General features: G+C 36.1%; 1 protein-coding gene across 4 annotated transcripts in view; it reads left to right on the forward strand.

The window, feature by feature from the left end:
- Positions 1-331: 331 nt before the first annotated feature.
- IPO8 (importin 8) overlaps positions 332-26368 on the forward strand; it is a 71023-nt gene continuing 44986 nt past the window's right edge. For 3 of the 4 annotated variants that reach the window (XM_060166618.1, XM_060166617.1, XM_060166619.1), the window contains exons 1-9: positions 332-476; positions 6024-6105; positions 11159-11315; positions 14321-14479; positions 15471-15627; positions 20592-20681; positions 22177-22271; positions 22715-22799; positions 25057-25191. In XM_060166618.1, coding sequence (XP_060022601.1) covers positions 393-476; positions 6024-6105; positions 11159-11315; positions 14321-14479; positions 15471-15627; positions 20592-20681; positions 22177-22271; positions 22715-22799; positions 25057-25191 — 1044 coding nt within the window. In that variant the 5' untranslated portion in view covers positions 332-392. The remainder of the gene's footprint in view (positions 477-6023; positions 6106-11158; positions 11316-14320; positions 14480-15470; positions 15628-20591; positions 20682-22176; positions 22272-22714; positions 22800-25056; positions 25192-26368) is intronic. The other variant, XM_060166620.1, reaches the window with a different exon arrangement.

Below are 26368 nucleotides of genomic sequence, written 5' to 3' on the forward strand. Positions count from 1 at the left end.
GAGCCAGTGAAACCGGTTTCCCTCCGGGAAAGAAGCCGAGACTACTTTCCGTACAGCAGCATGGTGGCCGCCAGCGGGGGCGGCCATAGCATCACGCCCGGGGGGAAGAGGCCGCCGTAAAGGAGGTGCCGCTTCCTCTTCTTACTTCTCCCGCCTCCCACCGGCTGTCGTAAAAGGGTGAATGGAGAGCGAGTTGTTGGGGGTAGAAAGGGAGGACAGGGGGCGCGGAGTCAGAGTGGCGCAGCAAGTGGCTGCAGGTGGCGACGGTGGCGGGGGGTGGGGAGTGAGGTAGTGCAAGGGTCGCGGAGGAGGAGGCTGAGAGGGTCAAAAGAAAAACTAAAGCTGCAGTCTGGCCTACTGGCCCGGGGGCCCCCGAGCCCCCGCCCGGGGAGATGGACCTCAACCGGATCATCCAGGCGCTGAAAGGCACCATCGACCCGAAGCTGCGGATTGCAGCTGAGAATGAACTCAACCAGGTAAGGAGCAGGCCTGCGGCGCCCCCCGCCGGCTCGCCGGACTCTCCCTCCTCGGCGCCCCTGATCTCCACCCCCACCCGGGCCCCGGGCCCCAGACCCCGACGCGTCTCTCGGCCGGTTCCACCCTCGCCCCAGCCCCCGCCCCGGGGTCCAGTGGCGCCGCACTCTCCGGATCTTTTCTCAACGGCTCACGCACCTGTTGGCCACCTTTGCATCTTTTCATGTCGTTTTCCTTCCCCAGTGCAGTTTGTTCAGCCTGCCTGGTCCGCAAAAAGAAGCTTTAGCAAGCTTTGCTAGTGTTTTCGGGATGTGATTTCTTTTCCTTAAGTACGCTGACTTGGTGGGAAAATTCACTTAAAATTCAAATCTGAGTTCAGCTTTTCTGCACACCCAGCTCTTTTTAGGTGTTGCTGTGGGAAACCCTGCCCATCGCCTGCTTCTGTGGGGTTGGCAGGACCGTTTGGACACTGATTGGCAGAGTTTTGTTGGAGCGTTGGAGAAATGCTGTCGGGAGAGTGCTCTGGGAAGAACAGGCAATTTTTATGGTGTTAGTGCTTTGCGAAAGACTTGCCGAGTAGTAAGTGTAGGGACTTCTTATAAACGGTAAAATGTGTGAGACTTTCTTTCATTCCCCATTCTCTATTCTTACTAACTAGCCTTGACCATGTTCCAGCGATACTACCGACATTTCCAAATTTAATGATCCCAAACTCTAGCTTGTATTTTACTCCTCACCTGTAAGAATGAATCAGAGACCTCTCACTAAAAAGTACGAATTAAGGTCCACCCCCGGGATAGATTGACAGCTGTCTGAGGTTGCAGTAATCCTTAAAATGTAAAAGAATATACCTAAATTAGTGGTTCTCAAAGTGTTGCTCAGGATGAGCAACATCAACATCGTTTGGGAACTTGCTAGAAATGCAAATTATGGGGCTTCACTCTAGACTTAAAGAATTAGAAACTTTGGGGATGGGGCCCAGTTATGTTTTAATTAGCTAGCTAGGTGATTCTGTGCTTCCTAAAGTGTGAGAACGACTGTCCTAAGTAAATGTTTCTGTAGGAGTTCACTTAGGTTTTCCCTGGTTGGAGTTGACTTTAAAGTGCAAATATCCATTGTGAATCTCTGACAGGGATTATTTTAATGGGAAATCTGGGTGGAGTAAGTGTGAATCCAGGATTTCCAAGAGATAAGAGGGAGAGTGAAAACACTGACTCTGGAGGGAAGGTTGAGTTGAACTGAAGCCCAAAGAGAATGCATTGGTGCTTCAAAGAGAAAAGGATTCTCACTCAGAATAGGGGAAAATTAAAGTCAGTACCTGTCCCAGGCTTTGCAGGGTAAAAGTACTCTATGTTGCTTGGCTAGAAGAGTAGTAATCCAGGCATTGGTTAGGAGGAACAAAGCAAGAGCTGAACTTGCAATCTACCAGTATGAACAGGAGAGTTAGCCTCTTTCTCTTCACAATGAGGCCAGATGTTATACTGATAGTGTTGACAGGGATTATGTCTTTGCTATCATGTTGTACTACCCTGCCTCTATTAGCCTATCCTTGCTTTGTTTCTGAGTCATCAGTATATAAGTGCAGTTGAATTTATAGAAGTGGAAAAGGTAGGTAGGAAAGCCTACAGAACTGCAAGAGACATTTAGGATCCAATTCTACCCTTTTCTTCGTGGTATTTCAATCCAAATCCATTCCAACCTCACTCTGCCCTGCCCCATATCCACCCAACTAATCACAGACCACAATTTCCTCTGCAACTTCTAAAAGTAGCTTATTGCTATGTCACTCATTTAGCATTTATATTTAGTATAATGCTTTGGATTGTAATATGCTCTAAGTATTTTTTTGAATTGTAAGTAGAAGACCAAAGTATAATGTCATATAACCTTTTAATAAAACATGGTTTTAATGTCGGATTTTGTATGTTTATCCTTTACCACCACTGTAACTTCCTTTTTTGTTGAATAAACAGGTGGGTAATCTACCATAAATGATTACGGTCCAGCTCATTTAATATTTTAGTCTAGGTCCCCCCACGATAAATATTCTCTGCATAGGAAATAGGGGCAGTTTCTATAGTGTACTGATTGATTTGTCAGTTGCCATTTAGAAGAGTAAGCAGTTTCAAAACATAATGGCCTGTGTTCCAAAGGATAAATTCTTTTGCACCTAGATTTTTTTTTTTTTCGGTACGCGGGCCTCTCACTGCTGTGGCCTCTACCGTTGCGGGAGCACAGGCTCCGGACGCGCAGGCTCAGCGACCATGGCTCACGGGCCCAGGTGCTCCGCGGCATGTGGGATCTTCCCAGACCGGGGCACTAACCCGTGTCCGCTGCATCAGCAGGCGGACTCTCAACCACTGCGCCACCAGGGAAGCCCCAAAGGATAAATTCTTATTTGGAACTATATTTTTCTGTAGCCAACATCTTTCTGTTACCAGTGACTGGCTCCTTGACTGCTATATCCAATATTGTTTCTCTGGAAAAATGTGTTTTCAGTTTTATTGAAGGATATTAAGAATGGATCTTGTACACATTCATCATTGTCTTTAAACCCAGCAGTCCCTTTAGCAGCAGCATAGGGAAGTAGGAATGGGTAGATATCTTTTTCCAGTAACTCATCCAGAAAGATGTCTTCTTTTAATAAATCATGGCCTCAAAAGGGAAATCAAGATATTTACTTTCATTGCCACACTTTGGAATCTCTCCTTTTCCATGCATCTGTATGTATCATTTTTATTGCCCTTTAAGAGAGTTTGCTTCTGTGAATAACATATTTATCGGGTTATTTGCAGGCACTACTACAAGACTCTGCTCTCATGGACCTTACCTTCTAGTGGGGGATACAGAAAAGTAAATAATACAATTTTAGGTTATAAGTGCTATAGAGAGTAAAGCCCTAGAGAGAGTGTTGGAATGTATAAGTAGGGTGATCAGTCTCTGAAGAATGGCATTGAGCAGAGACCTAGATATTGTGAAGAAGTGAACCAGATGAACTGGGAGAGGAAGAAAGGGAAGAGCAAATTCAGTAAAGGCCTTCAACTTGGTGTGTTGGAGCACTGGAAAAGTTAATGTTGAGGGAGCAACGAGGCAGAGTGGGAAAACATCAGGTTTTGCTTTAAATGAATTCTCATAAAATGCAGAATTTAGCTAAGCAAGAAAGCTTTATTTTCAGAAAACTTCACAGGTATGAACCAAAATCCTCAAGAAATCATTGAGAGATAGTATTATTATTATCTTTTAGAAACTTGAAGCCCAGGGTAGAAAATTGGATAAATATTTGTAAGGAAAGTAGTATGAGAATATATCTGAATTTACCACTGAATATTTTAGCTGGTCAGATTAATGTTGATTGAATCAAGGCTGAAAGAAGACAAAAAGTTGCAGAAGTTCTCTGAAATGTCAAACAGTTGTAAAAAGAGGAGTTCCAAAATGTGTACAGTGGCAACAGTGTTGAAATAAAGTCTCCACTATAACTACTTCCAAATAAGTAGTATTAATCTAAGTGTAAAGGTTATTTTGTACTTATGTATAATAAGTAAACTATGTAGATTAGAACTAAACAATATATATGTTTCAATCATTGATTCACTACAGGATCTTACAGTATCTCAAAAGTTATAAACGTGAGTTATTTTACAAGAATATAAATGTAGAAGGTGAGACTGAGCTAAATCTGTTTTAATTTTGACTCCTGTAAACTGCTATTAAAAGAAATCTGTTTTCTTAAAAACTACTTTAAATTTCTGGTGGTTTCAATTTACTTTATATACAACAGATTTAAGATTTTGAGGTTTATACAGGATGAAAGGAAGAGCAATTATAAGATAATTTAAAATTTTACTGAAGGATATGGAAAGACTTGGAAAGCATAATGTTCCTGGATGGAAAGAAGCAATGTTTTAAAGATGCCAGTTTTCTCCAAATTTTTGGTCAAACATTTATCTTTTTTTTTTTCATATGTATTTATTTGGTTGCACCGGGTCTTAGGTGTGGCAGGCGGGCTCCTTAGTTGCGGCACACAGCCTCCTTAGTTGTAGCATGTGAACTCTTAGTTGCGACATGCATGTGGGATCTAATTCTCTGACCAGGGATCGAACCCCGGCCCCCTGCATTGGGAGCGTGGAGTCTTAACCACTGTGCCACCAGGGAAGTCCCTGAACATTTATCTTAATAAATGCTATTACATATAATAGGAAAGGTGATAAATTTAAAAAATGGAGTGGTATGCATAAACCTAGTGGTGTACTGAAAGGGATGCACCATAGATCCAGGCTCCTGGGAGGAGGTAAGCAGAAAAGACTCTGCGTCATGGTCTGGCTTTAGCCTCACTGAGTATGAGTCTTTTCTGGGAATGTCAGTCGGCAAGGCCAAGTGTAAGCTCTGGGAATGTGGCAGGCCTGTACTAGACAGGTACTAGGTCCAGGTACTAGACATCTGGAGGGTATATGATCAGAAGGAATAGGCTGCTCTCTTTTTTTTTGCTTCTAAAGTTACCATGGCCAAACTCAGGAATAGGTCAAAGTAGAACATGCCTATGGGGAGAAATGGCCCAGGCAGCAGGCAGTTCATCAGCACAGGCTCACTTGGGCATTGTTAAATTTAAAAGATGCTCTGGCAGGGAAGAGATATGGGAACATATATATAGGTATAACTGATTCACTTTGTTATAAAGCAGAAACTAACACATCATTGTAAAGCAATTATACTCCAATAAAGATGTAAAAACAAACAAAAAAGATGGCTAGAACATAATCAGTACTCAATAAAATTTGTTGAACAGATAAAAAAAAAAAAAGATGCTCTGGCAACAGAGAGCAGCTGGTGACGACAGCTCTCAACACTGTCTTGTGAAGCACACTGTTCCAGTCTGGACTGGTTCCTCTCTATAGCTCATGCACAGCCATTGTCCGTTTTCTGTGTTGGATCTCTTGTTTTCTGTAGCCCATGTTTTCCTGTTTGTCAAAAATACCATAAACAAAATTGAAGCACAAATAAGCTGGAAACAAACACTTGCAATGTATAAGTCAAATAAAAATTTGAGATTAAATTCATAAAATAGCTCCTAGAATTTATTAAGAATAAAACAAATATTCCATTTACAAAAGGGTGAGGGGATAAAGGAATTTGTAGAAGAAAACAAATAGCCAACAAACAGGAAAAAAAATTCAAGCTAGAATAAATGTAATTTAAAATATGAATAAGGTTTAAAAGTTTTGAAGGAATGATAATGCTAATCCCTATATTAGATATATAAACACACATATTCTACTCTTGGGAGTGTAAATTCCTACACCCTTTCCGGAGAGCATTTTGACAATATATGTCCAAAAAACATAAAATTGTTCTTACTCATTTATTCATCAATTTATTCTAAGTAAATTTTTCTGACTTGGAGTATTTTAGTAATCTTCATTTGGTTTTGGAGAGTTTCTCTCACTGTAAAAGTTTTTCTTTTATTTGGACAGTAATGTATTCAGAAACAGGTGCTAACAGTTATTCATTTATATTGCCCTATTTTTTTATAAAATATTTCTTTGTAATTTCAGTCTTACAAGATTATCAATTTTGCCCCCAGTTTACTTCGGATTATAGTCTCTGACCATGTGGAATTCCCAGTACGCCAGGCAGGTGAGTTGGTTTTTTTTTAATCCTTTATAAGTTTATTTATGCGTAAAAGTAGGACTAGTGTTTTATTTCATTTCTAAATATCTGCTTTCTTTGAAAACATAGGAAACACACATGAAGTATTTCTAATGGCTTAAAATCTCACTCTCTTTTTCCCTGGAAATTTAGAGGTCCATACTGAGCTCTTAAATCTACCATAGCTTTTTCTTTCCTCTTCTCCCTTCTAGCTTCTAGCTTCTAGCTTCTAGCTACAGTTCCTTTTCTCTGTAACCTTGCCATTTTTCCCTCTTAGCTTTCCCAGTTTTAATAGCTTTATCTCCCTAATTTTTAATGATTCCTCGTGGCCTTGCCTTTGGGCCCATAGATTAAGACCATGAATTTGTATATATTAATTTGGTTCCATTCATGCATCAGATCATGGAGATAAGGTTTGCACAGGTGTTCTTAACCACATGATTGGGGAGCAGGACTTTTGTTACAAACATGAAACTTACTTTTGAGTCTGTGGGATCTTAGGGTAGTTCCCTGATGTGTATTATTCTTCTTTTTGCTTTTTTAATGAACTGGTAGTTAGAACCCAGAAGGTTAAAAAATGGAGAAAGTCTTAGAGTGTAATGAGTCCTGGAAAGAGAATAATTTCATGATAAAAGGGGTAAAATGATAATACCTAATTTAAAAATATGTAATTGAAGAGACTTAAAGAATTATGTAAGTGATATGTACTAATAAATAATTTAGGCAATATAGAAAAATAGAAACAAAAATGTAGAAAAAAATTACCTGACATTCATCACTCAGAAATAACCATCATTAACATTGGGTGAACGTTAGTCTTTGCATGTGTTCAGGTAGAAGGATAGATGAACAATATAGAAATGGGATTATACTATACATACTGATAAAAGTATTTAGTTTTACTTGAACATAACAGAATAAAAATGTAGGGAATCATTAAGTTTTGGAAGAATATGATTTTCTAAATGATCCATTTGTGGCTAAGAAAAAACCTATGGAAAACCATTCATGGTGGAATTATTTTTTATTTTAATAAGATTTATAAGGCTTCTATGTAAGTTTTTTGAAACCACAATTCTCAGTTTAATCTTTGTTTTATAAAATAGGGCTGTTTTGAAACCACATTTTGCTAAGTGAAACCTATTTTAATAACCTAAGTGTTTATAGGGCCATTGTGAATTTCCCATAAAGCTTTGTAGAAACATTTTTAAAGATCTTAAAGCAATTTATTAAATTAATATGTCTTCTTTATATGACATATAAACATTATAAAAATACAGTTTATATTATTAGATTCCTCTTAATCCCACCCCCAAAGATACCTACCGTCAACTTTGGTGCATGGTTCTCTAATTCTTTTTTTTCTGTAGATAGGTTGGTTTTAAAAAGTAACAAAAATCTGTTTGTATTACACATGCTATTTTATAATTTCCTTTTTTTTCATTTAACCTAATACCCTTGGGGCATCATTCCATGTCAGTACATGTACATATACTTCATTCTTTGTAACAGTTATTCAATATTTCTTTTAATTAGAATTGCCATAGTTTATTTAAGCAATCTGATATTAGTGGACATTTCCTTTATTGTCCCTTTTTGTGGGTTTTTTTTTTTTTTTTGGTACGCGGGCCTCTCACTGTTGTGGTCTCTCCTGTTGTGGAGCACCGGCTCCGGACACGCAGACTCAGCGGCCATGGCTCACGGGCCCAGCCGCTCCGCGGCATGTGGGATCTTCCCGGACCAGGGCACAAACCTGTGTCCTCTGCATCGGCAGGCGGACTCTCAACCACTGCGCCACCAGGGAAGCCCCTTTTTTGTGGTTTTTGATAGAGGCAATGCTGAAATGAACATCCTTGGACACATATCTCTGGATGCTCGTGTGGATAGTTTCACAGAATAAATTTTAACAAATGGAAGTACTAGGTCAATGATATTAACAATATTAACATTTAGAATTTTGAATCTTATCACCAAGTTGCATTTACTTGCTTTTTCTATCAACAGTGCATTAGAATGCTGGGTTCCCCATGTCCTCACCAACTGTATACAACTTTAAATCGTAATAACTTAGGTAATTAAGTTTTGATATAAAATGTAAATAGCATTTAAAGGCAATTTTTTCTTCATAGTTTATGTAGATTTCAAATCTGTTAGCCACATGACAGGGTTTGTCTTGGTGGTTGATCATGTCCTAATTTATTAGGACAACTTTCTACTTTAGAGCATCCATTTTATTAGACAGTCTGAAATATACTGTGTAGACTTCTACATTATCACCTAAATTTAAGTGCCATTAATAAATTTTCTGTTCTATTTAATCTATTATTAAAATACAAAAGCTCCAAAAATCTGATGGTGACACCCAGACAGATAATTTATCATTTTAGCATGACATTTAAAGAAGAATATGATCTTTGATTAAAAAATATCAGCCTGTATAAAAAATTATGCTAATATTAAGTGGAAATACTTAGTTCTGCAAAATATTCAGTGCTTGATTATTTTGTTTGTGGGAAATTCTAAAATATTCTTGCTATTATCAAGCAAGCTCATTAGTGAATGTCCTTTATTACCTTACTGTGAAGAAATAGGAAATAAATGTAGTATTTTGATATTGGCAAGCCAAACAAAATAAATTTGGATGTTTGCTCCACTGTTTTCCTTTTGATTGGTAAGCTTAATAGCATTATTAAGGTTAACCTCAGTGTTCCAGAATACAAAACCTAAAAATAAGCAGAAGGTTGCCACTGATCAGTCCAGAAGCACTTCAAGAAGCTCTTGTTAAAACTAATGTGTCTTATTTGTAGGATACTCAGAATCTATTTAATCTTGTTTTAGATATATAATATATACACTTTGTTACCTTATTTCCTAGCCTTTAACAGATTAAAGTAATAACAAGGGAGAGAAGGAGAGAGGGGCTACCAAATTACTATGAAAAATGGAAAAGCTTAAAAACATCAACTTAGAAAAGCACAGCATTCTGCTTCACAGAGTTTAACGGCATCCTTTCCCCTTTGAGGTTATGGAACCCAGTTGATCTGTGTAGTGGTGTCTCTGGATCCAGAGGATAGAGTGTGTGTGATGATTTATTGTGTTTGAGAAGGGGAGAAGCGTTTGTATGTTTTAAAACTAATTTAAAACTTAAGATGCTTGAAATTGTGAGTGGATTCTGCAGAAAAGCAAATTTTAATACTTAATTTCTTCATGAATGAATTAAGATATTTGTATTTTCTTAGCTCTGGCAAATGTTAGATACTTGAATTAAATGATTAAAGGGAGATTTTTAGATTATTGATACAGTTTCAGTTATTTTTGGTATATTTCCTTCATTATCTTTAGTAATCCATGGTTATCCATGAGAGTAATTAATATTCTCTTTTCAAATTATTCATTAAGTTCAATTTTATTTTAACTAATTGCAGATTTATTTCAACATATACAAATTTGTCAGTGTGCCTTTTATATAGGCCATCTCTTGTGGTGTCCCATAATAAAAATATTTTTTAGTTATAAAATTAATAGCATTTAATGACTGAATTATGAGTAAGTCCATGATTTTACCATGTCTGTATCTTTGCTGTCTGAAAGTTGTTTTTTATTTTCAAGACTAGTTCTATAGGGATTAAAACAGTGTGTATAATATATTGATTTTTTGATTTTTCTTTTTGCAAAGATTAATCTCATGAAATCAGTCTGAACTGCTGACAGGTTGGACCATATTCTTAGATCACTTATTCATTTTTTTCAACAGTTTATGTATTTTTATTGCTGATGACTATAATATTAAAAAATAAATATACTGGGATAAACGATGGTACTTAGTCCAGAGACTGTGTGGTCTTAATTAAAAAAAGACAAAAACCCAAACTCTCTCACATATAGACACATTTTCTCTCTCCCTCCCTCCCTCCCTCGCTCCCTTTTACTCTCTCAAATAATTTTTGTTTTTATCCTAAAAAATGGAAATCCTAGGTGAAATTGTCTTTTTCAGACCTGTGTTGAATCAAAACTAATGAAAGAGGACCTTGTAGGATGTCAGGTTTATAATTTCATTGGGTTTCTGTTGTATTACAGCCAATGTAGAACATATTGGTTTATTCTCTGTGGTATAATGCTTTTACGAGCTAATTTAGTTTATGTTAAAATTGAGATGAAGGGAGGATTGGGTGGAGGGGAGAAGGGAGAGGAGAAACTTAAGGGAAGAAAGTTATAATGCTTTGCAGATCACCTTTCTTTATTCATATATATTATGTATATGTAAGAATATGACACTATAAGTAAGTATTAATTTACATTCAGTGCTCAGCTGGGATGGTTAGAAAACTTAACACCCCCTATCAAAATTCTGTAGCAGTATGTTAGCTTCTTTTAGAAGTCTTTTGTTAAATGTTGATGATTAAAAAGAATAGGAACAGAATCATTGATTATGTGTTTTGATAGAAATAAACAGGTAAGAAATTTCCTGAGATTTTTCAAAAATATTTGAAAGCTGATGTCCTTTTCTTTATTGTTATGTTTACAAGTGGCAAATATTTCAAAAGGGTTAGATAAAAATTACCAATACTATAGGTATTTCAAAATAGTAGTGCGGGATAATAGCCAGTGGAAAAAAAACAACAAAAAAAGCAGTCTCCATGAAGGACTGTAGAATTTCATGTGTTGTCAGTTCAGTATTAGGCATTATGAACAGTATGACTCTTATGGTCTCAAAGTACTTAGTAGAGTTTCATTTAGACCATCTTGTGTTTAGTCTAAGGATGCATACTTGAGTTCCTGGATCATTTTTCTGTCATGTAAACTCTGGAAGCTTGATTTAATGAGATGTTTTCTGCTTAGACTTGCTTTACTAGCTAAAGAGAAACTTTCAATTCTTATCCATTTTCCCTTCCCCACTTGGCTATTTATAACTGTAAGATTTTCCATTTTTGCTGGGTATCATGTTTAGCATTGAAGGGTTTAGCCTTTCATGCTCTGTAAAGCTGAATGAAAGCCATCTTTTTGATACTGCTACTTCAGCATTTTTTTTTCTCTGACTTAGCTGCCATTTACTTGAAGAACATGGTGACCCAGTACTGGCCGGACCGAGAACCTCCACCAGGAGAAGCAATATTTCCATTTAACATTCATGAAAACGATCGCCAGCAAATACGTGATAATATTGTGGAAGGAATAATTCGGTCTCCAGATTTAGTGAGGTACATTATACTGTTTCTATATGCTTAGTAGGAAGCCCAAAATATATGAATGGGGGAGGTTGGATTTAATCATCAGCCTCAAGTTTGTTTTTTAAAAGAGATAAAGTAATGAAGATGGGCACTCAAAGAATACAGTTTTAGTTATTTGTTTTTGCAATTCTTTGCCTCAAAATATTTTGGAAAAAAAATTTAGTTTCTATAAGTTGCCACAAAAAGAGTGGAGGCAAAAATCTAACGAAAATTGTTGTATAGATCCTTGCTATGTGAATAACCTATGTTCTTAGTTATGAGCTCTTGACTTTTTACTATCTGCTTTTCTTTTCCTTGATACAGGGAAATTGACTTCTGGGGGTTTTAACCTACCAGTTTTTGTAACACTTTACCTATCTTTTTGTTCGTTTTTATGAACTGAGCTTCTTTTCCTTTGAAGAAGACAGGATAGAGAAAATACAAACTAGAAGAATTGTCTCTGGTTTTTCAAATTTAGATTAGATGCTATAAAGCAGCACTGTCCAATAGAACTTTCTGCAGTGATGGAAATGTTTTATATCCACACTGTCTGATATTTAGCCATGTGGCATAGAAGCCAACTGAGTACTTGAAATGTGGCTAGTGTAACTGAGGAACCGAATTTTTAATTTAATTTTGATTAAATTACGGTGTGTGCATGTAGCTGGTACCTGCCCTTAGTGGATAGCAGAGGTGTAGGTCAAAAAAATTATGCAATCTTAAAAGAGGAGAAACAAATTCTTTTCACCATGAGCAAGTGATTAGGTTGCTTTTGAAAATGTGGGAGGGAAATAGATGAAATTGAGGTAGGGGAATGAAATCATTTAACTTCAAGAGATTAGATGTAACCTACCCCTGAGTGTATAATGTACATTGGCATAAGCAGAAGAAAGGGAAGAAAGTGTGAGGATAACAGTGAGGAAGGTGGACAAACATTGAACACCTCTTTGTGCAGTTGTTTGGGTAAGAAGAGAAAATAGGGGTATTGATGAAAGAAAATCATCATTCTCATTGGTTGCCCAAATGCCATCTGGCACTGGCTTCCCTGTGGTACCATGATGTGTCCATTTCTTGTCAAAATCTTTACATTTTCAAATCTGTCTGAATCTTGCAAGCAATGCTTCTACACTTTAATATATGAAAGGATGGCTGTTCATAAACATCCTTGGCTTGGCTTGGAATTGAGAAAGGATTGAGAGGGTCAACCTAGGGGCTTCCCTGGTGGTGCAGTGGTTGAGAGTCCGCCTGCCGATGCAAGGGACACGGGTTCGTGCCCCGGTCCGGGAAGATCCCACATGCCGCGGAGCAGCTGGGCCCGTGAGCCATGGCCTCTGAGCCTGCGCGTCCAGAGCCTGTGTTCCGCAATGGGAGAGGCCACAACTGAGAGGCCCGCGTACTGCAAAAAAAAAAAAAAAAAAAAAAGAGGGTCAACCTGAAGATGAAATTAAAAAAATGAAAAGTTTCAGTTTTATTGAATACAAATATGACCTATTTGTTGTTTAGAACAGCTGCTGGTGGCACAAGAGGTTATCTTTATCTTTATTATGAGACAGTTCTTTGTGGCTTTGCTTCTTTTATGTCCTGAAGGCTTAACTGTAACTACTCTTTTTTTCTTTTTGGTACGCGGGCCTCTCACTGTTGTGGCCTCTCTCGTTGCGGAGCACAGGCTCCAGACGCGCAGGCTCAGCGGCCATGGCTCACGGGCCCAGCCGCTCTGTGGCATGTGGGATCTTCCCGGACTGGGGCACGAACCTGCGTCCCCTGCATCGGCAGGCAGACTCTTAACCACTGCGCCACCAGGGAAGCCCTGTAACTACTCTTAAAGAAGTATTCTCAAAGTTTATTTAAGAGTATTGCAAAGGATCTTTTGCAATTATATTTGGAAAAGATCCTTTGCAAGGAAAAGGCATTATTTGTTTGTTTCATTTCAGTGAAATCAAGTTATTAGCTGTTGAACTGAACACATATCTTTTTCTTGGCACTGTGGAATCCTAATTTAGCTAGATTCACTCTCCATCCATTTGCAAGTGACCATGTAAGGACATACTAATAGTTGGTAGAAGAGAAATTCTTTTCCCCTCACTTTCTTTTCAATCCCAATTATAGTTGTATCCAATTGAGGAAATGATTACTGACCTAAGTGTTATGAGATCACATCTTTCATAGCTTCACTTTGCAGTTTCATTAAAGAGGTTTCTTCTTCTTTTTTTAATGTCTTTCCTGTTGCTTTTTTCTTTATTTCTTTGGAAATAGTTCTTAGCATTCCTCTTCAGGAATTACCAGCTAATGCTTGTTACTTCATACAAAAATTAGGATCTCAGGAAGCTGTGATAGGTGCAAAATACTGTGTGACTGGGAACTGATGATGAATGTTTCCAGGCTTTGGCTCACAGAGATGTTTCCCACTGTTATGTAGGCCTCCATTTTACTTACTTTGACCATTTTTAGGCTAAGTTTGTCCAGTTGAAATGATAAAATACTTTTTTGGTTTTGTCTCCTCGTTAGGATATAATAACCAAAATACAAAATATAACAAGCTGGGAAATTTTACAGAGCTGGGCTGGATTCATTGTCTTTTTCTTGGAAAATTTTTTATGAATTTATTTTAAGTTTTTTTTTTTATGGTGTGGACCATTTTTAAAGTCTTTACTGAATTTGTGACAATATGGCCTCTGTTTTACGTTTTGGTTTTTTGGCCACAGGGCATGTGGGATCTTAGCTCCCCGACCAGGGATCAAACCCACAACCCCTGCATTGGAAGGTGAAGTCTTAACCACTGGACCACCAGGGAAGTCCCTGAATTTATTTTTAAATTCTTTATAGGACTTTATAGGTTTTTCTTTATAGGACTGCTCTTTTTCCCTCCACCCCAGATAAATATCTATATAATGTAAGTAAATAGGAATCAGAGTGTTTTTATGTACAATATTAGAGGTCTTTGAAGCCTGATATTTATAACTACTTAGATTTTGGACTTTTTTTCCCCCACTTTATAGAGTCCAGTTAACAATGTGTCTCCGTGCCATCATTAAATACGATTTCCCTGGTCACTGGCCAGCGGTAGTCGACAAGATAGACTATTACTTGCAATCACAGAGCAGTGGAAGCTGGCTTGGCAGTTTATTATGTCTGTATCAACTGGTGAAGACATATGAGTAAGTTGATTTCTATTGGCTGAAGATACCAGCCTCCTGTTACTTAGAAGAATTACATTGCATAGAGGGGTCTGCTATGGGTGTTCTACAGAATCAGGTTAGATGGGGAAATGTTGGATTTAACACAGTTAAACATGTTTATTTACTACAGTTTTTCAAAGAATCTTTAATCTGCTAATGTACTAATCTCTAAGTTAGTGCTTCTCAAACTTATTTGTTAGTTTCAGAGGACCATTTATTAACAGTTTTCCTTGGAAATTTTGATGGAGAGGTACCTTAACATTTATATTTAAGTAAGCACATCATTAAGTAAACCAAACATTTACCTTTTTGGATGCAAGGTAGAAAATGTTCAAGTTTCTTTGCTAGTGACTTTCTTTTCTATAAAAGTTGCTTGGGAGGTGTGGGACTAGTGTCACATTTAATAGCATTGCTTTCTAGCTTCTCAGGGGATTGCTGCTTCTGCATGCAAAGTCCTGTAGTCTTCCTTCTAAAATGATTTTTAGAATATATTTTAGATTTATACCTGTTAAAATGACCTAAGAGCACCTAAATTTGTAAACTGTTTTAACTTCTCAAAGTAGGGTGGTAGATAGACAAATGTTTTTTCCACCACATCATTTGTTACATAATAGGAATGTCTATTTGAACTGTTTATCAACTTGTATTTTATAGCAAGAATTGTGGTATGTGAAAACTAATTTAAGTACTAGAAAAATTCATGTAGGAAAGTTGCAGAACTGTCTTGGATTTTTTTGAACTAGTCTAAATCTTTCTAGAAAGATTTTAGGTATTCTGCCTAAAACAGGGATATGCTTTTTCAAAGTTCCTTTCAAGTTTATTCTAGCAATCCAAACAGAAAATGTAAGCTAGTGTTTGGAATGTTATAGCTTTATATAGTTTAAAAATATTATTTTTCATTCATTGTTTATAGCTCTTTTGTGGGAGGGGGAGAAATTATTGTTCTCTCTTTTTGTCTTTGCTCATGTAGATATAAGAAAGCAGAGGAAAGAGAACCTCTTATAGCAGCAATGCAAATATTTCTGCCTCGTATTCAGCAACAAATCATGCAGCTCCTTTCTGATTCCTCACATTATTCTGTATTAATACAGAAGCAGATCCTGAAAATCTTTTATGCACTTGTGCAGGTAAGTTTCTATAGCAGAAGACAAATATTGTATTTCTGCCTGATACATAGAAAGTGCTCAGTAAGTGTCAGTTATTGTTAAAAATTACATATTGTATATTCTCACATGTATTTCTTTAAAAAAATCCTTATGAGAGAACAGACTTTGAGAGGTCAACTTAATTGTCCAAGGTTATCTGAGTGGCAGAGCTGAGATTCAGTGTCCATATGCCTTTCACCCCCAGTGTCTGAAGTCTGGGTATGGAAGAAACAAGGTAGTTAACTTCTCTGAAACCTGACAATTTGACTAATTTGTCCATAGCATTCTGCCTGTAGATTAGTTATGATTATAGGAGAAGAGGAAGGAAAAGAAGAGAGTTCCTTTTTTTTTTTTTTTTTTTTGCGGTACATGGGCCTCTCACTGTTGTGGCCACTCCCGTTGCGGAGCACAGGCTCCTGACGTGCAGGCTCAGCAGCCATGGCTCACGGGCACAGCCACTCCACGGCATGTGGGATCTTCCCGGACCGGGGCACGAACCCGTGTCCCCTGCATCGGCAGGCGGACTCTCAACCACTGCGCCACCAGGGAAGCCCTGAGAGTTCCTTTTTTTAATTGGGAAATCATATTGATGGTAGTTTCTTTGCATTTGACCCATTTAAAGCTAACAAACAAGATTGAGTGCCTCATTTACCTTCATTTAAAATATTTCCTTTTTCTTACCTGAAAGCTATAAAGAACATTAATATGGAATGTTTTAAATATAAAAATATTTAAAATTTAATCCTCAATAGACTTGGGTAAGTTATTTCGATCTGGGTGGAGAAGAATAATTGTTGTCAGTTTAAACTGTTTGATGTTGAATGGATTAAGGCTTTATTTCATGCTTTCTAGTTAAATTAGTCACGGCAAGAGGGTAGTTTCATCAGGCTGGAGAGCCAAGATAGTTTGGTTTTGTTCTTGGCTTCTCTCTGACTTAAGTATTTTCATACTGTTCTAGAATATTTCACTTGAATAGAGATTTATATTTTTAGCCTCATCTTTTAAACTTTTAATAGAGATAGTCCAAGGCAGATTTTCCTTGTTTTTCAGCTTAGCCTTTTTTTGGGGGAGAGAGAAAGGGAAAGGAGGCACATCTGAGAAAAGAGAAGAAACTAGACTACTAGGAAAACATTCCTTCATCCTCTTTTTTCTTTTTTTAAAAGTAATAAGGTAGGAAGATGTATGGTGCTTTTGTTTTTGTTTTTCTGTTCAGAAATCTTCCTCAGGAGAATCACTTTTTGGCAAATATTTTTTATTCAGTGAGATGTTTTGCCATTAGATATAGTAATATCCCATTTATTCGGAGCCAGACTTCCCTTTCCCCATTGGGAGAAGCATAGCCAGGAATCAGTAAGTGAGACAGAGGCTGATGAAATAGTTTTCTTAAAACCTCTACTTCTACTTGGTTTGCTAAGAGAAAAAAAATCTAAAATTTTTTTTCTCAACATGTATGTGCTAAAAACCTAATAAACCAGAAAAAAACCCTCATCATTTTAAACCAGTTTAGTAATCTATTATGTGCTAATACAGTAATATTCTTTAGTGGGAAATCCTGGAAGCAAAAATTTAGAAGGCTTTAGGAGGCACAGTTACAGTGTTTATGGAAGTAAAAAGTGATTGTCTAACAATTTGGGATGAGGCAGAAAAATTTATGTTTTAGAAAGTATGATGCAATGAAATTGATTTTGTCTAAGCATTTATTAAATATTGTGTACAGGACTGTTGAATATTCCATACATATTTCAGAACTCGTTTGTCCAGAAGTGAACTCATTGTTACTTTCCCCCAGCCCTTAGCCTGCTCCTCCTATGTTCTCCATCATAAAGCCAACTGACTCCCCACTGCATTTAGAACAAAGTGTTAACTTTTTCCCATGGCCTATAAAACCCTTCATCTCTTGCCTCATCTTATACCATACTTAGCTTTAGCTTTGTTCTTTGCACTCCAGCCATATGGAAATTCTTTCAGCTTCATGAGCAGGTCATGTCCTCTGTCACTTCTGAGCCTTTAAGGCACTGTGTTTCTGCCTGGAGCATTCTCCTTTCCCTTTATGCCCTGGTCAATTTGTGCTCCTCCAGGTCTTGGCTTGCATATCACTTCTTCCAGGAAGTTGTCTCTGATAGTAGCAGACTGCATTAGGTGGTCCTCACGGGTGCCCTTATCAACATTATACTGCTTTTATCTGTACTATTTATCATACCATATTGTAATTCCTTGTTTAAATGTGTTCCCCCTCACCCCCCCCCCCCAACTAGACTGTGAGCTTTACTTAACATTATGTCCTTAGTGTGTAGTAGGTTTTGGACTGCATGGATGCAGAGGTGCTATGCTTCATCTCCTGTAGCTCAAGGTGTAGTAGGGGTGGGGTTGCACACTGTAATACAGTGGACTGTGATTTCATGCCACAGTGTAGAGGAAAGTAATTGAAAAAATGTTTCTTGGATGTTTCATGATGTAAAGATTTTCATTAAAGTCATTAAAATGAGTTTCCACCACAAAAAAAGATAATTATGGGAGGAGAAATTAAGGAAATACCCCTATTTACAATTGCATCAAAAAGATGCAATAAACTTAACCAAGGAGGTAAAAAACCTATACTCTGAAAACTATAAAACATTGATGAAGGAATTTAAAAACAATACAAAGAAATGGAAAGATATTCTGTGTTCTTGGATTGAAATAATTAATGTTGTAAAAATGTTCATACTACCTAAAGCAATCTGTAGATTTAATGCAATCTCTATCAAAATACTGATGACATTTTTCATAGAACTAGAACAGATAATTTACAAAAGACCCTGATTTGCCAAAGCAATCTTGAGAAAAAAGAACAAACCTGGAGGTATCATGCTCCCTGACTTCAGACTATACTACAGAGACACAGTAATCGAAACAGCATGGTACTGGCACAAAAACAAGCATATAGATCAATGGAACGGAACAGAGAGCTCAGAAATACACCCACACACCTATGGTCAATTAATCCGTGACAAAGGAGGCAAGAATATACAATGGAGAAAAGACAGGCTCTTCAGTAAGTGGTGCTGGGAAAACTGGACAGCTACATGTAAATGAATGAGATTAGAACATTTCCTCACACCATATACAAAAATAAACTGAAAATGGATTAAGACTTGGAAACCATAAAACTCCTAGAAGAGAAAATAGGGAGAAAACTCTTTGACATAAATCATAGCAATTGTTTTTTGATCTGTCTCCTAAGGCAAGGAAATAAAAGCAGAAATAAACAAGTGGGACCTAATTAAACTTAAAAGCTTTTGCACAGCAGAGGAAATCATTGACAAAACGAAAAAGACAACCTACTAAATGGGAGAAAATATTTGCAAAGGATATGACTAATAAGGGGTTAATATCCAAAATATATAAACAGCTCATACAACTCAATATCAAAAAAACAACCCAATTAAAAAATAGGCAGGAGACCTGAATAGACATTTATCCAAAGAAGACATACAGGTGGCCGACAGGCACATGAAAAGATGCTGAACATCACTAATTATCAGAGAAATGCAAATCAAAACCACTGGATACCACCTCATACTGGTCAGAATAGCTATCATCAAAAAGTCTACAAATAACAAATGTTGGCAAGGATGTGGAGAAAAGGGAATCCTTGTACATGTTGGTGGGAATGTAAATTGGTACAGCCATTATGGAAAGCAGTATGGAGGTTCCTGAAAAAACTAAAAACAGAACCACCACATGATCTAGCAATTCTCCTGCTGGGTGTATATCTGGAAAAAAATGAAAACACTAATTTGAAAAGATACATGCACCCCAGTGTTCATAGTGGTATTATTTACAGTAGACAAAATAAGGGAGCAACCTAAGTGTCCATCGATAGATGAATAGATAAAGAGGTGGTGTGTGTATCTACATATACACAATGGAATATTACTCAGCCATAAAAAAGAATGAAATTCTGCCATTTGCAACAATGTGGATGGACTCAGTGAAATAAGTCAGACAAAGAAAAATACTCTTATCACTTATATGTGCAATCTAAAAAAATAAAACAAACGAATGTATATAACAAAACAGAAACAGATTTACAGTTATAGAGAACAAACTAATGGTTAACAGTGAGGAGAGGGAGGTGGGGAGGGTTGAGATAGGGCTATGGGATTAGGAGACACTAACTACTATGTATAAAATAAATAAGTAACAAGTGTGTATTGTACAGCACAGGGAAATATAGCCATTATTTTGTAATAACTTTGAATGGAGTATAGTCTATAAAAATGCTGAATCACTCATATGCCCGAAACTAATACAATATTTTAAATGAACTATACTTCAAAAATAAAAAGATAATTTTATGAGGTAATGGAAGTATTGACTAACCTTATTGTGATAGTAATTTCATAATGTATATGTGTATCAAATCGTCTTGTTCTATACCTTAAACATACATAGTATTATATATCAATTATATCTCAATAAAGCTGGAAAAATGAAAAGTTTGATACACAGAGGGGTAAATGGTAAAAAATCACTTATCTAGAATCTCATGTTGAACAAATGATGCCTTATTGTATTATTATAATTTTTTACTTAAAAAAGTAGCTTAGGGGCTTCCATGGCAGTCCAGTGGTTAAGGCTCCACACTCTGAATACAGGGGGCACAGGTTCGATCCCTGGTCAAGGAACTAAGACCCCTTGTGCTGCACAGTGCGGCCAAAAAAAAAAAAAGCCTAGAGAAATAATTCATGGCATGCATATTTTCTAGATTTAAAAAATTTAATTTACATACATATGTTTATAGAGCTGTTTTAAGTTAAATTTTAGGTTGAACCACCTGAAATTACTAATTTCACAGTCAGGTGTTAACCGTTTCAATATATTTCAACCTTTCAATATAGATAAATTGCTGATTTTTTAGAGGGGAGGAATTACTGTCTGATGTTGTTGTCCTTTGTTTTCAGTATGCATTGCCTCTTCAGCTGGTGAATAACCAAACCATGACAGCGTGGATGGAGATCTTCCGAACTATTATTGACAGGACTGTTCCACCTGTAAGAAAGGGCTTCTGTTCCTAAGAAGAATGGGGAAAACTTGGGTTTGGGTTATTTGTGGTAGATTGATTTATTATACCAGCCTGCTATTTAGAAAAAAAAAATTACTACTGTAATAAAAGTAATTAATGATACATACTCATTTTTAGAAAGTTTGGATAAAATTAATAAAATAATAACTAATCCTACTAAAAATAACCATTTTTAAAACTTGGTATTTATTCCTCTTGTCTTTTTTTCTCTACATTTATATACAACCATATTTTTTTTCTTTCTACAAAAAATATTACAGAATCTTTATAGGAAGAAGTGATTAAAAAGGGTATGCTGACAAAATCTTATTAAAAATAATTTAAAAGGGTATACAGAAAAAGGAGCATTAATGAAATTTGTTAGGAGGAGCAATCATATTTTATATTTGTAAAAATGGTATAGATAGGTACTGTTTTGAAGTTCATTTTTCACTTAAAATCTATTGTAAGTATTTTGTATGATTATGAAGTTTTTTACATTGTGTCATTTTTGTTGAGTGCTTCATTTGCTAGATATTTAGGTTGTTTTAGTTTTTTAGCGTTTTAACTATAAGGATGTAGTTAAATTTTTATCCACATACATGATTATTTTGTTTGGATAACCTCTTAGCAGTGTTTAAGGCTTTGACAGATCTTTAATTAATTAGTTAATCAATTAATTGAAGTATAGATATACAATATTAGTTTCAGGTGTACAGCGTAGTGATTCAGTATTTTTATAGGTTATACTCCATTAAAAGTTATTAGAATGTAATAGCTATAATTCCCTGTGCAAGACTTTGACAGACCTTGCAAATGGCTTTCCAGAAACAGTGCACTGGCTTATACTTTAATAAGCAGTGACTGAGAATGTCTGTTTTGTTAAATTCTAAGTTTGCCGGTTTGATAGGTGAAAGATGGTGTCTCATTTTTATCTGTAGTTACAGTGATACTATATTTCATCTATCAGATTAACTCAAATAATCAAATTAACTAAATTAAAATATATCAAATATTTAAAATTTTGAGCTTGTCTCCAAATGTGCAGTATTCCTTCCTTTGCCCATATCTTGGGACAAATTATGTTGAGGTTTAGTTTATATACATAAATGCACAGAACTTAGTGAACAGTTCAGTGAATTCTGGCAAACATACGCTTATGTTACTATCACCCAGATCAAGATATAGAAATTTTCTGGCATCTCAGAGAGTTTCCTTGAGGGAAATGGTATTTTGTGTTTTGTTTTCTACTTATTTGGGCCTTTTAAAGATAGAAGATAAAACAACAGCACTGGTTGGTTGAAATTTGCTTTGCTTGTTTAATTCCTACCGAGCAATCTATAAAGTAAGAATTTGCATTTGTTTGGCAGTCTGAATTCACATTTAATTTTACTTAATTTGTATCAATATTTATTCTGCCTTTGTTAGTCACACAAACCTTTTCATTATGTGGGAATTTTATCTGGGTGTTTTTGTCCTCCTAGGAGACTCTGCAGATTGACGAGGATGATAGACCAGAATTAGTCTGGTGGAAGTGTAAGAAGTGGGCATTACACATTGTAGCTCGTCTCTTTGAACGGTAATTCTGGTTATTAGATTTACAATCTATGGTTGGTATTTCAGTATTGGATATAATAAAATTGAATAGGTCCCTTGATGCTCTACAGTATATGATTATTTTTCCTTAGAGCAGCAGAGGGCAAAAAGTCACCCTCTGCTTTGTTTTAAAGCAGGCTTAACTGTGATCACTGGCTTTGAGATCATAGTAAGGTGAACAGTCTTCTCTGGATCTTTCTATTCTCTGTAAAAAGGATCGAGAAATGATATTTCTGTCTGAAATTTTAAGTATGGCCTGGAGTCTAAGTACAGCTTGTCATAATTTCATTTTGGGGCTTGTGAAAAAAAGGTAAAATGTTAGTTTCTGTCCCAATAGAATACATCTTTCAACAAGTATTTAAACTGGTGACCATGCTTTGTTTCTAAAATTTGCAGTATTTAAACATTTTCTCTTTGTATTTTAAGATATGGAAGCCCAGGAAATGTCACAAAAGAATACTTTGAATTTTCCGAATTCTTTTTGAAAACTTATGCAGTGGGAATTCAGCAGGTAATAAACTTAGATTTTTTAAATAGAAGGATGGTTACTACTGAAAGTAGTTAAGTCACTTCTATCCATTTAAAAGTAGTTTACAAACATGTTAATACATATTTATAGGGGGATGAAATGGCAGCTCTGGGAATCTAATACAGTGCAGTCAGTTTTAGAACCAAATGTCCTAGGGTAGCTACTGCAAGAATGTCCCTTCTAGACTCCTAGATGCTGGACTGAAACCTTTCAAGTCTGTTGATTGATACTTGTGTAGCAGTCGCCAGTATTAGATCAGGTTCTTCAGTTAACTTCCTGATCTCACATGAGTTTCTTACCCTCTATTTGTTGGAGCCCCACCTCTTTGTTCTAAGCTTTTATATCAGAAGATTTAGGTAATAGGAATTGATCTATTTCAAGAGGAGTTGAGCTCAGAAGTTAAGACTTTTCAGCTGAGAAGTTACACATATTTGTGGAAGTTTGGGAACCATTCTGTACAGTGAAAATTAGGAGTTCTTGAGAAATAATCCAAGTTGATATTAATATTTACAAACTACAAAGGATAGATGGGCGTGAAGACTATCTATATTGCCATTTGAATCATGAAATTTTTGTTTCTATTTCAACAAATGAAGTTCAGTAGTGATTGAGCATTGGCTGTGTCAGGGCTATATTAAGGAAGCAAAGATTAATCAGACATAGTAAAAGGCTTTCATGATACAAAGGGTGTTTCTAGATTTTTATAAATCTATGCAGATTAGTCTTCTTTACTGTCAATGATAGAAAGTTCAAGCCTGTCATCTTAGATGGAATACTTCCTTTTATGGATTATCATTTCTAAAAATTACCTTGCAACAATTCAGGAAAGCTATGGCTATAATTTTCTCACAGATTATTTTGTTGGCCCATGAGAAAGTCTGTAGGGAAAATTGGTGAGCCATTCATTTTGGATACTAGGATAATCAGGGAGCTGGTTAGCTCTGTCTTCTGCTCTTTCCACTGCTGTTAAACCCCAGTAAGCATCCTAAAGTTGATGCCCTCTTCTGGTGTGTTCAGTAGAGGTTTTCCAGTGTCACATAAACATGTATGTACACACACATTTAAATTTCATGCTGTTGCATCCATGTCATAAACTGTTTGAACCTTGGTCATTTAAAGTATATATTCCTGATATTTTAAAAAGTTTTTTTTTTTTAATCAAAAACTGTTCTCTTCTTTACTGTTGTGTCTCATCTGCGACCACCTCCACTTTGTGTGAACAGCAACTGTATTAGGAAGAACTGTGTTTAGTAGCATCCATTTTTAGCCTGCATTGCAGAAGGAGTTTCTAGGTGCTAGTAGGACTTCTGACAAATTTTATAAACCTGAACTTTATATAACTTGAACTGAATTCATGTTCTGAATTTATAAATTCTGTACATGTTTTAAAAGAACCCCTTTTACTTATTCAGCAGTTCAGTGATAAGCTTGCTGTAGTGAAGGGCTCTGGAGATCAGGAATTGGAAGACTTGGACTGTGTTGTAGTTCAGCCTCTGACTGCGTGTCCTTGGGCCCTCACAGCTGCTTTGGGCATGGTTCTTTCCTTAGAAACAATCTTTTTTTAAAAATCAATATTAAAAAAAATAACTTCTCAGTTTTGTGGTATTTCTACAAAGTCTTTCCGTGGTCTGAGATTATAAAATAAAAATTTTCCACACTCTTTTTTAGTTACTATGTGGTTTCATTTTTTGTTGCTGTTGAAATATTTCCCTATCTGGAATTTATTTAGGTGTGAAGTTTAGTTAGGGAGCCACCTTAATTTTTTTCAGAGGGCTAGTCAGCTGTCCCAATACTGTTTTTTGGATAACTTACCGTTTCTCTTCCAGTTGAAATGCACCTTTATCAAATATTAAAATATGTTTATGGTGTCTCTTGCTATATGGATGTTTTCAGCGTTCACTTAGTCAAATCTGTTACTATTTGACAGGAGTCTTAATTTATTTGAAGAGTTAGTATGTGGAAGAGTGTATAGACTTATTTTGAGTAGTTCCACAGGTTAGAAGCAGGATAAATGGCTGAAAATCACAGTGAGACACCCTTCAGTTCAATATCGCAAGGACCTATCTAAGAATTAAAACGGCTTGTGTGCTCTCTCACAAAATATTTACTTCTCTAAAAATCTGTTAATTTTTATCTCTTTGACTTCTGCGTTGGTTTTATGTCATGCCTAAAATGCCCATCCTGTTAACTTTAAAATTGTTTATGTTTTCCTATGCTTTCTCTTCCTATTTTCCTGTAGGTACTACTAAAAATTTTAGACCAGTATAGGCAGAAAGAGTATATAGCTCCCCGTGTTCTTCAGCAAGCATTCAACTATCTCAACCAAGGCGTTGTTCATTCTGTAACCTGGAAGCAGATGAAGCCGCACATACAGGTTAGTGTCAGTGAGCAGCTCTCGGAAATCATTCTCTGGTTAAATTTTCTGGACAGGGTAAGTGTTAACTAATCCCATATTTTATATTTAATATGTTTTTGTTTCCATTAATAATTTCGAATGAATGCAGTCTTATATCTGATATGAAGGACCTGGAAATTTAAGTATTTGAGAAGAGTGAAGTTTTCAAGTTGTATGAATTGGAAGACTTGGATTTAGTTAATCTTGCTTGGAATCTTATTTAGCCTCTGTTTCTCCTCTGTTAGGTCAGATAATATTTTTCTTCCCTTCTTACCTAAAGGTTGCTAGGATCAAATGAGGTATTTTGTATGATAGCATTTTGAAAACAGTCCCCAGGGCTCTACTAAGTTAGTGTTATTTTGCAGGAAATGCAGCCTGATACATGACCATTTTCTTTTGTGGGTATGAGCAAACAAGGTTTTTATTTCTCTTTTTGGATTGTTAAATACTGTAAAAGAGTTAAAGTTTTCAGTTTTTATATCAATTGTGTACTTAAAGGTAGAATCAGCATTTTATTAAAGAATAAATCAGAATGAAAAATTATGGACCATTAATAAATAAATTAATATTTACATGCAGATAATTTTGGGTAATTCAAAGATGTTAGGAACGGAATTTTTTCCTCTCAAACTATGAATTCTTAAATTCTGTAATCTCTAAGATGGTATCTAAAAAGTAAAGCAATTCTTTTACTTTGTCTTTGGTGTCTAGGATAGAATTTGTTTAGTGTTATCTTATTATAGGTCTTACAGATATTAGATCTTTTGCATTGTTTTCTGTGGACATTTTAATAATGTTTGCCTAATTCCCTTGATCAAATAGTGATTGGTTCTTTGCAATTAATAAAGATACAGATTTCATTTTATTTTACTGTGTGCCTGTAAAGTAAGGGTGAACTGGGATAGCATTTTTTTCTACTTGATGCCTTTGGCCTTATTTTTACATGGCTGTAATGTAGGAGTAAGAAAACTCTGATTATTAGGCTGAATTTTTTTTTCTTAGAATTACTTAATTTGGAAGAAGTGATAAGAGATAATTTTGTTCTTACATATGTAATTGTTAGAGCACGGAAGGGCTTGGTAGAGCATTAGCGGCAGTGAACATAGAGGCTGTTAGATGTGATTTTTTTTTTCCCCCCACTGAAGCCTGCGCTTGT

The sequence above is a fragment of the Lagenorhynchus albirostris genome, chromosome 11 (assembly GCF_949774975.1).
Source record: "Lagenorhynchus albirostris chromosome 11, mLagAlb1.1, whole genome shotgun sequence".
In the NCBI taxonomy this organism is placed as follows: Eukaryota; Metazoa; Chordata; class Mammalia; order Artiodactyla; family Delphinidae; genus Lagenorhynchus; species Lagenorhynchus albirostris.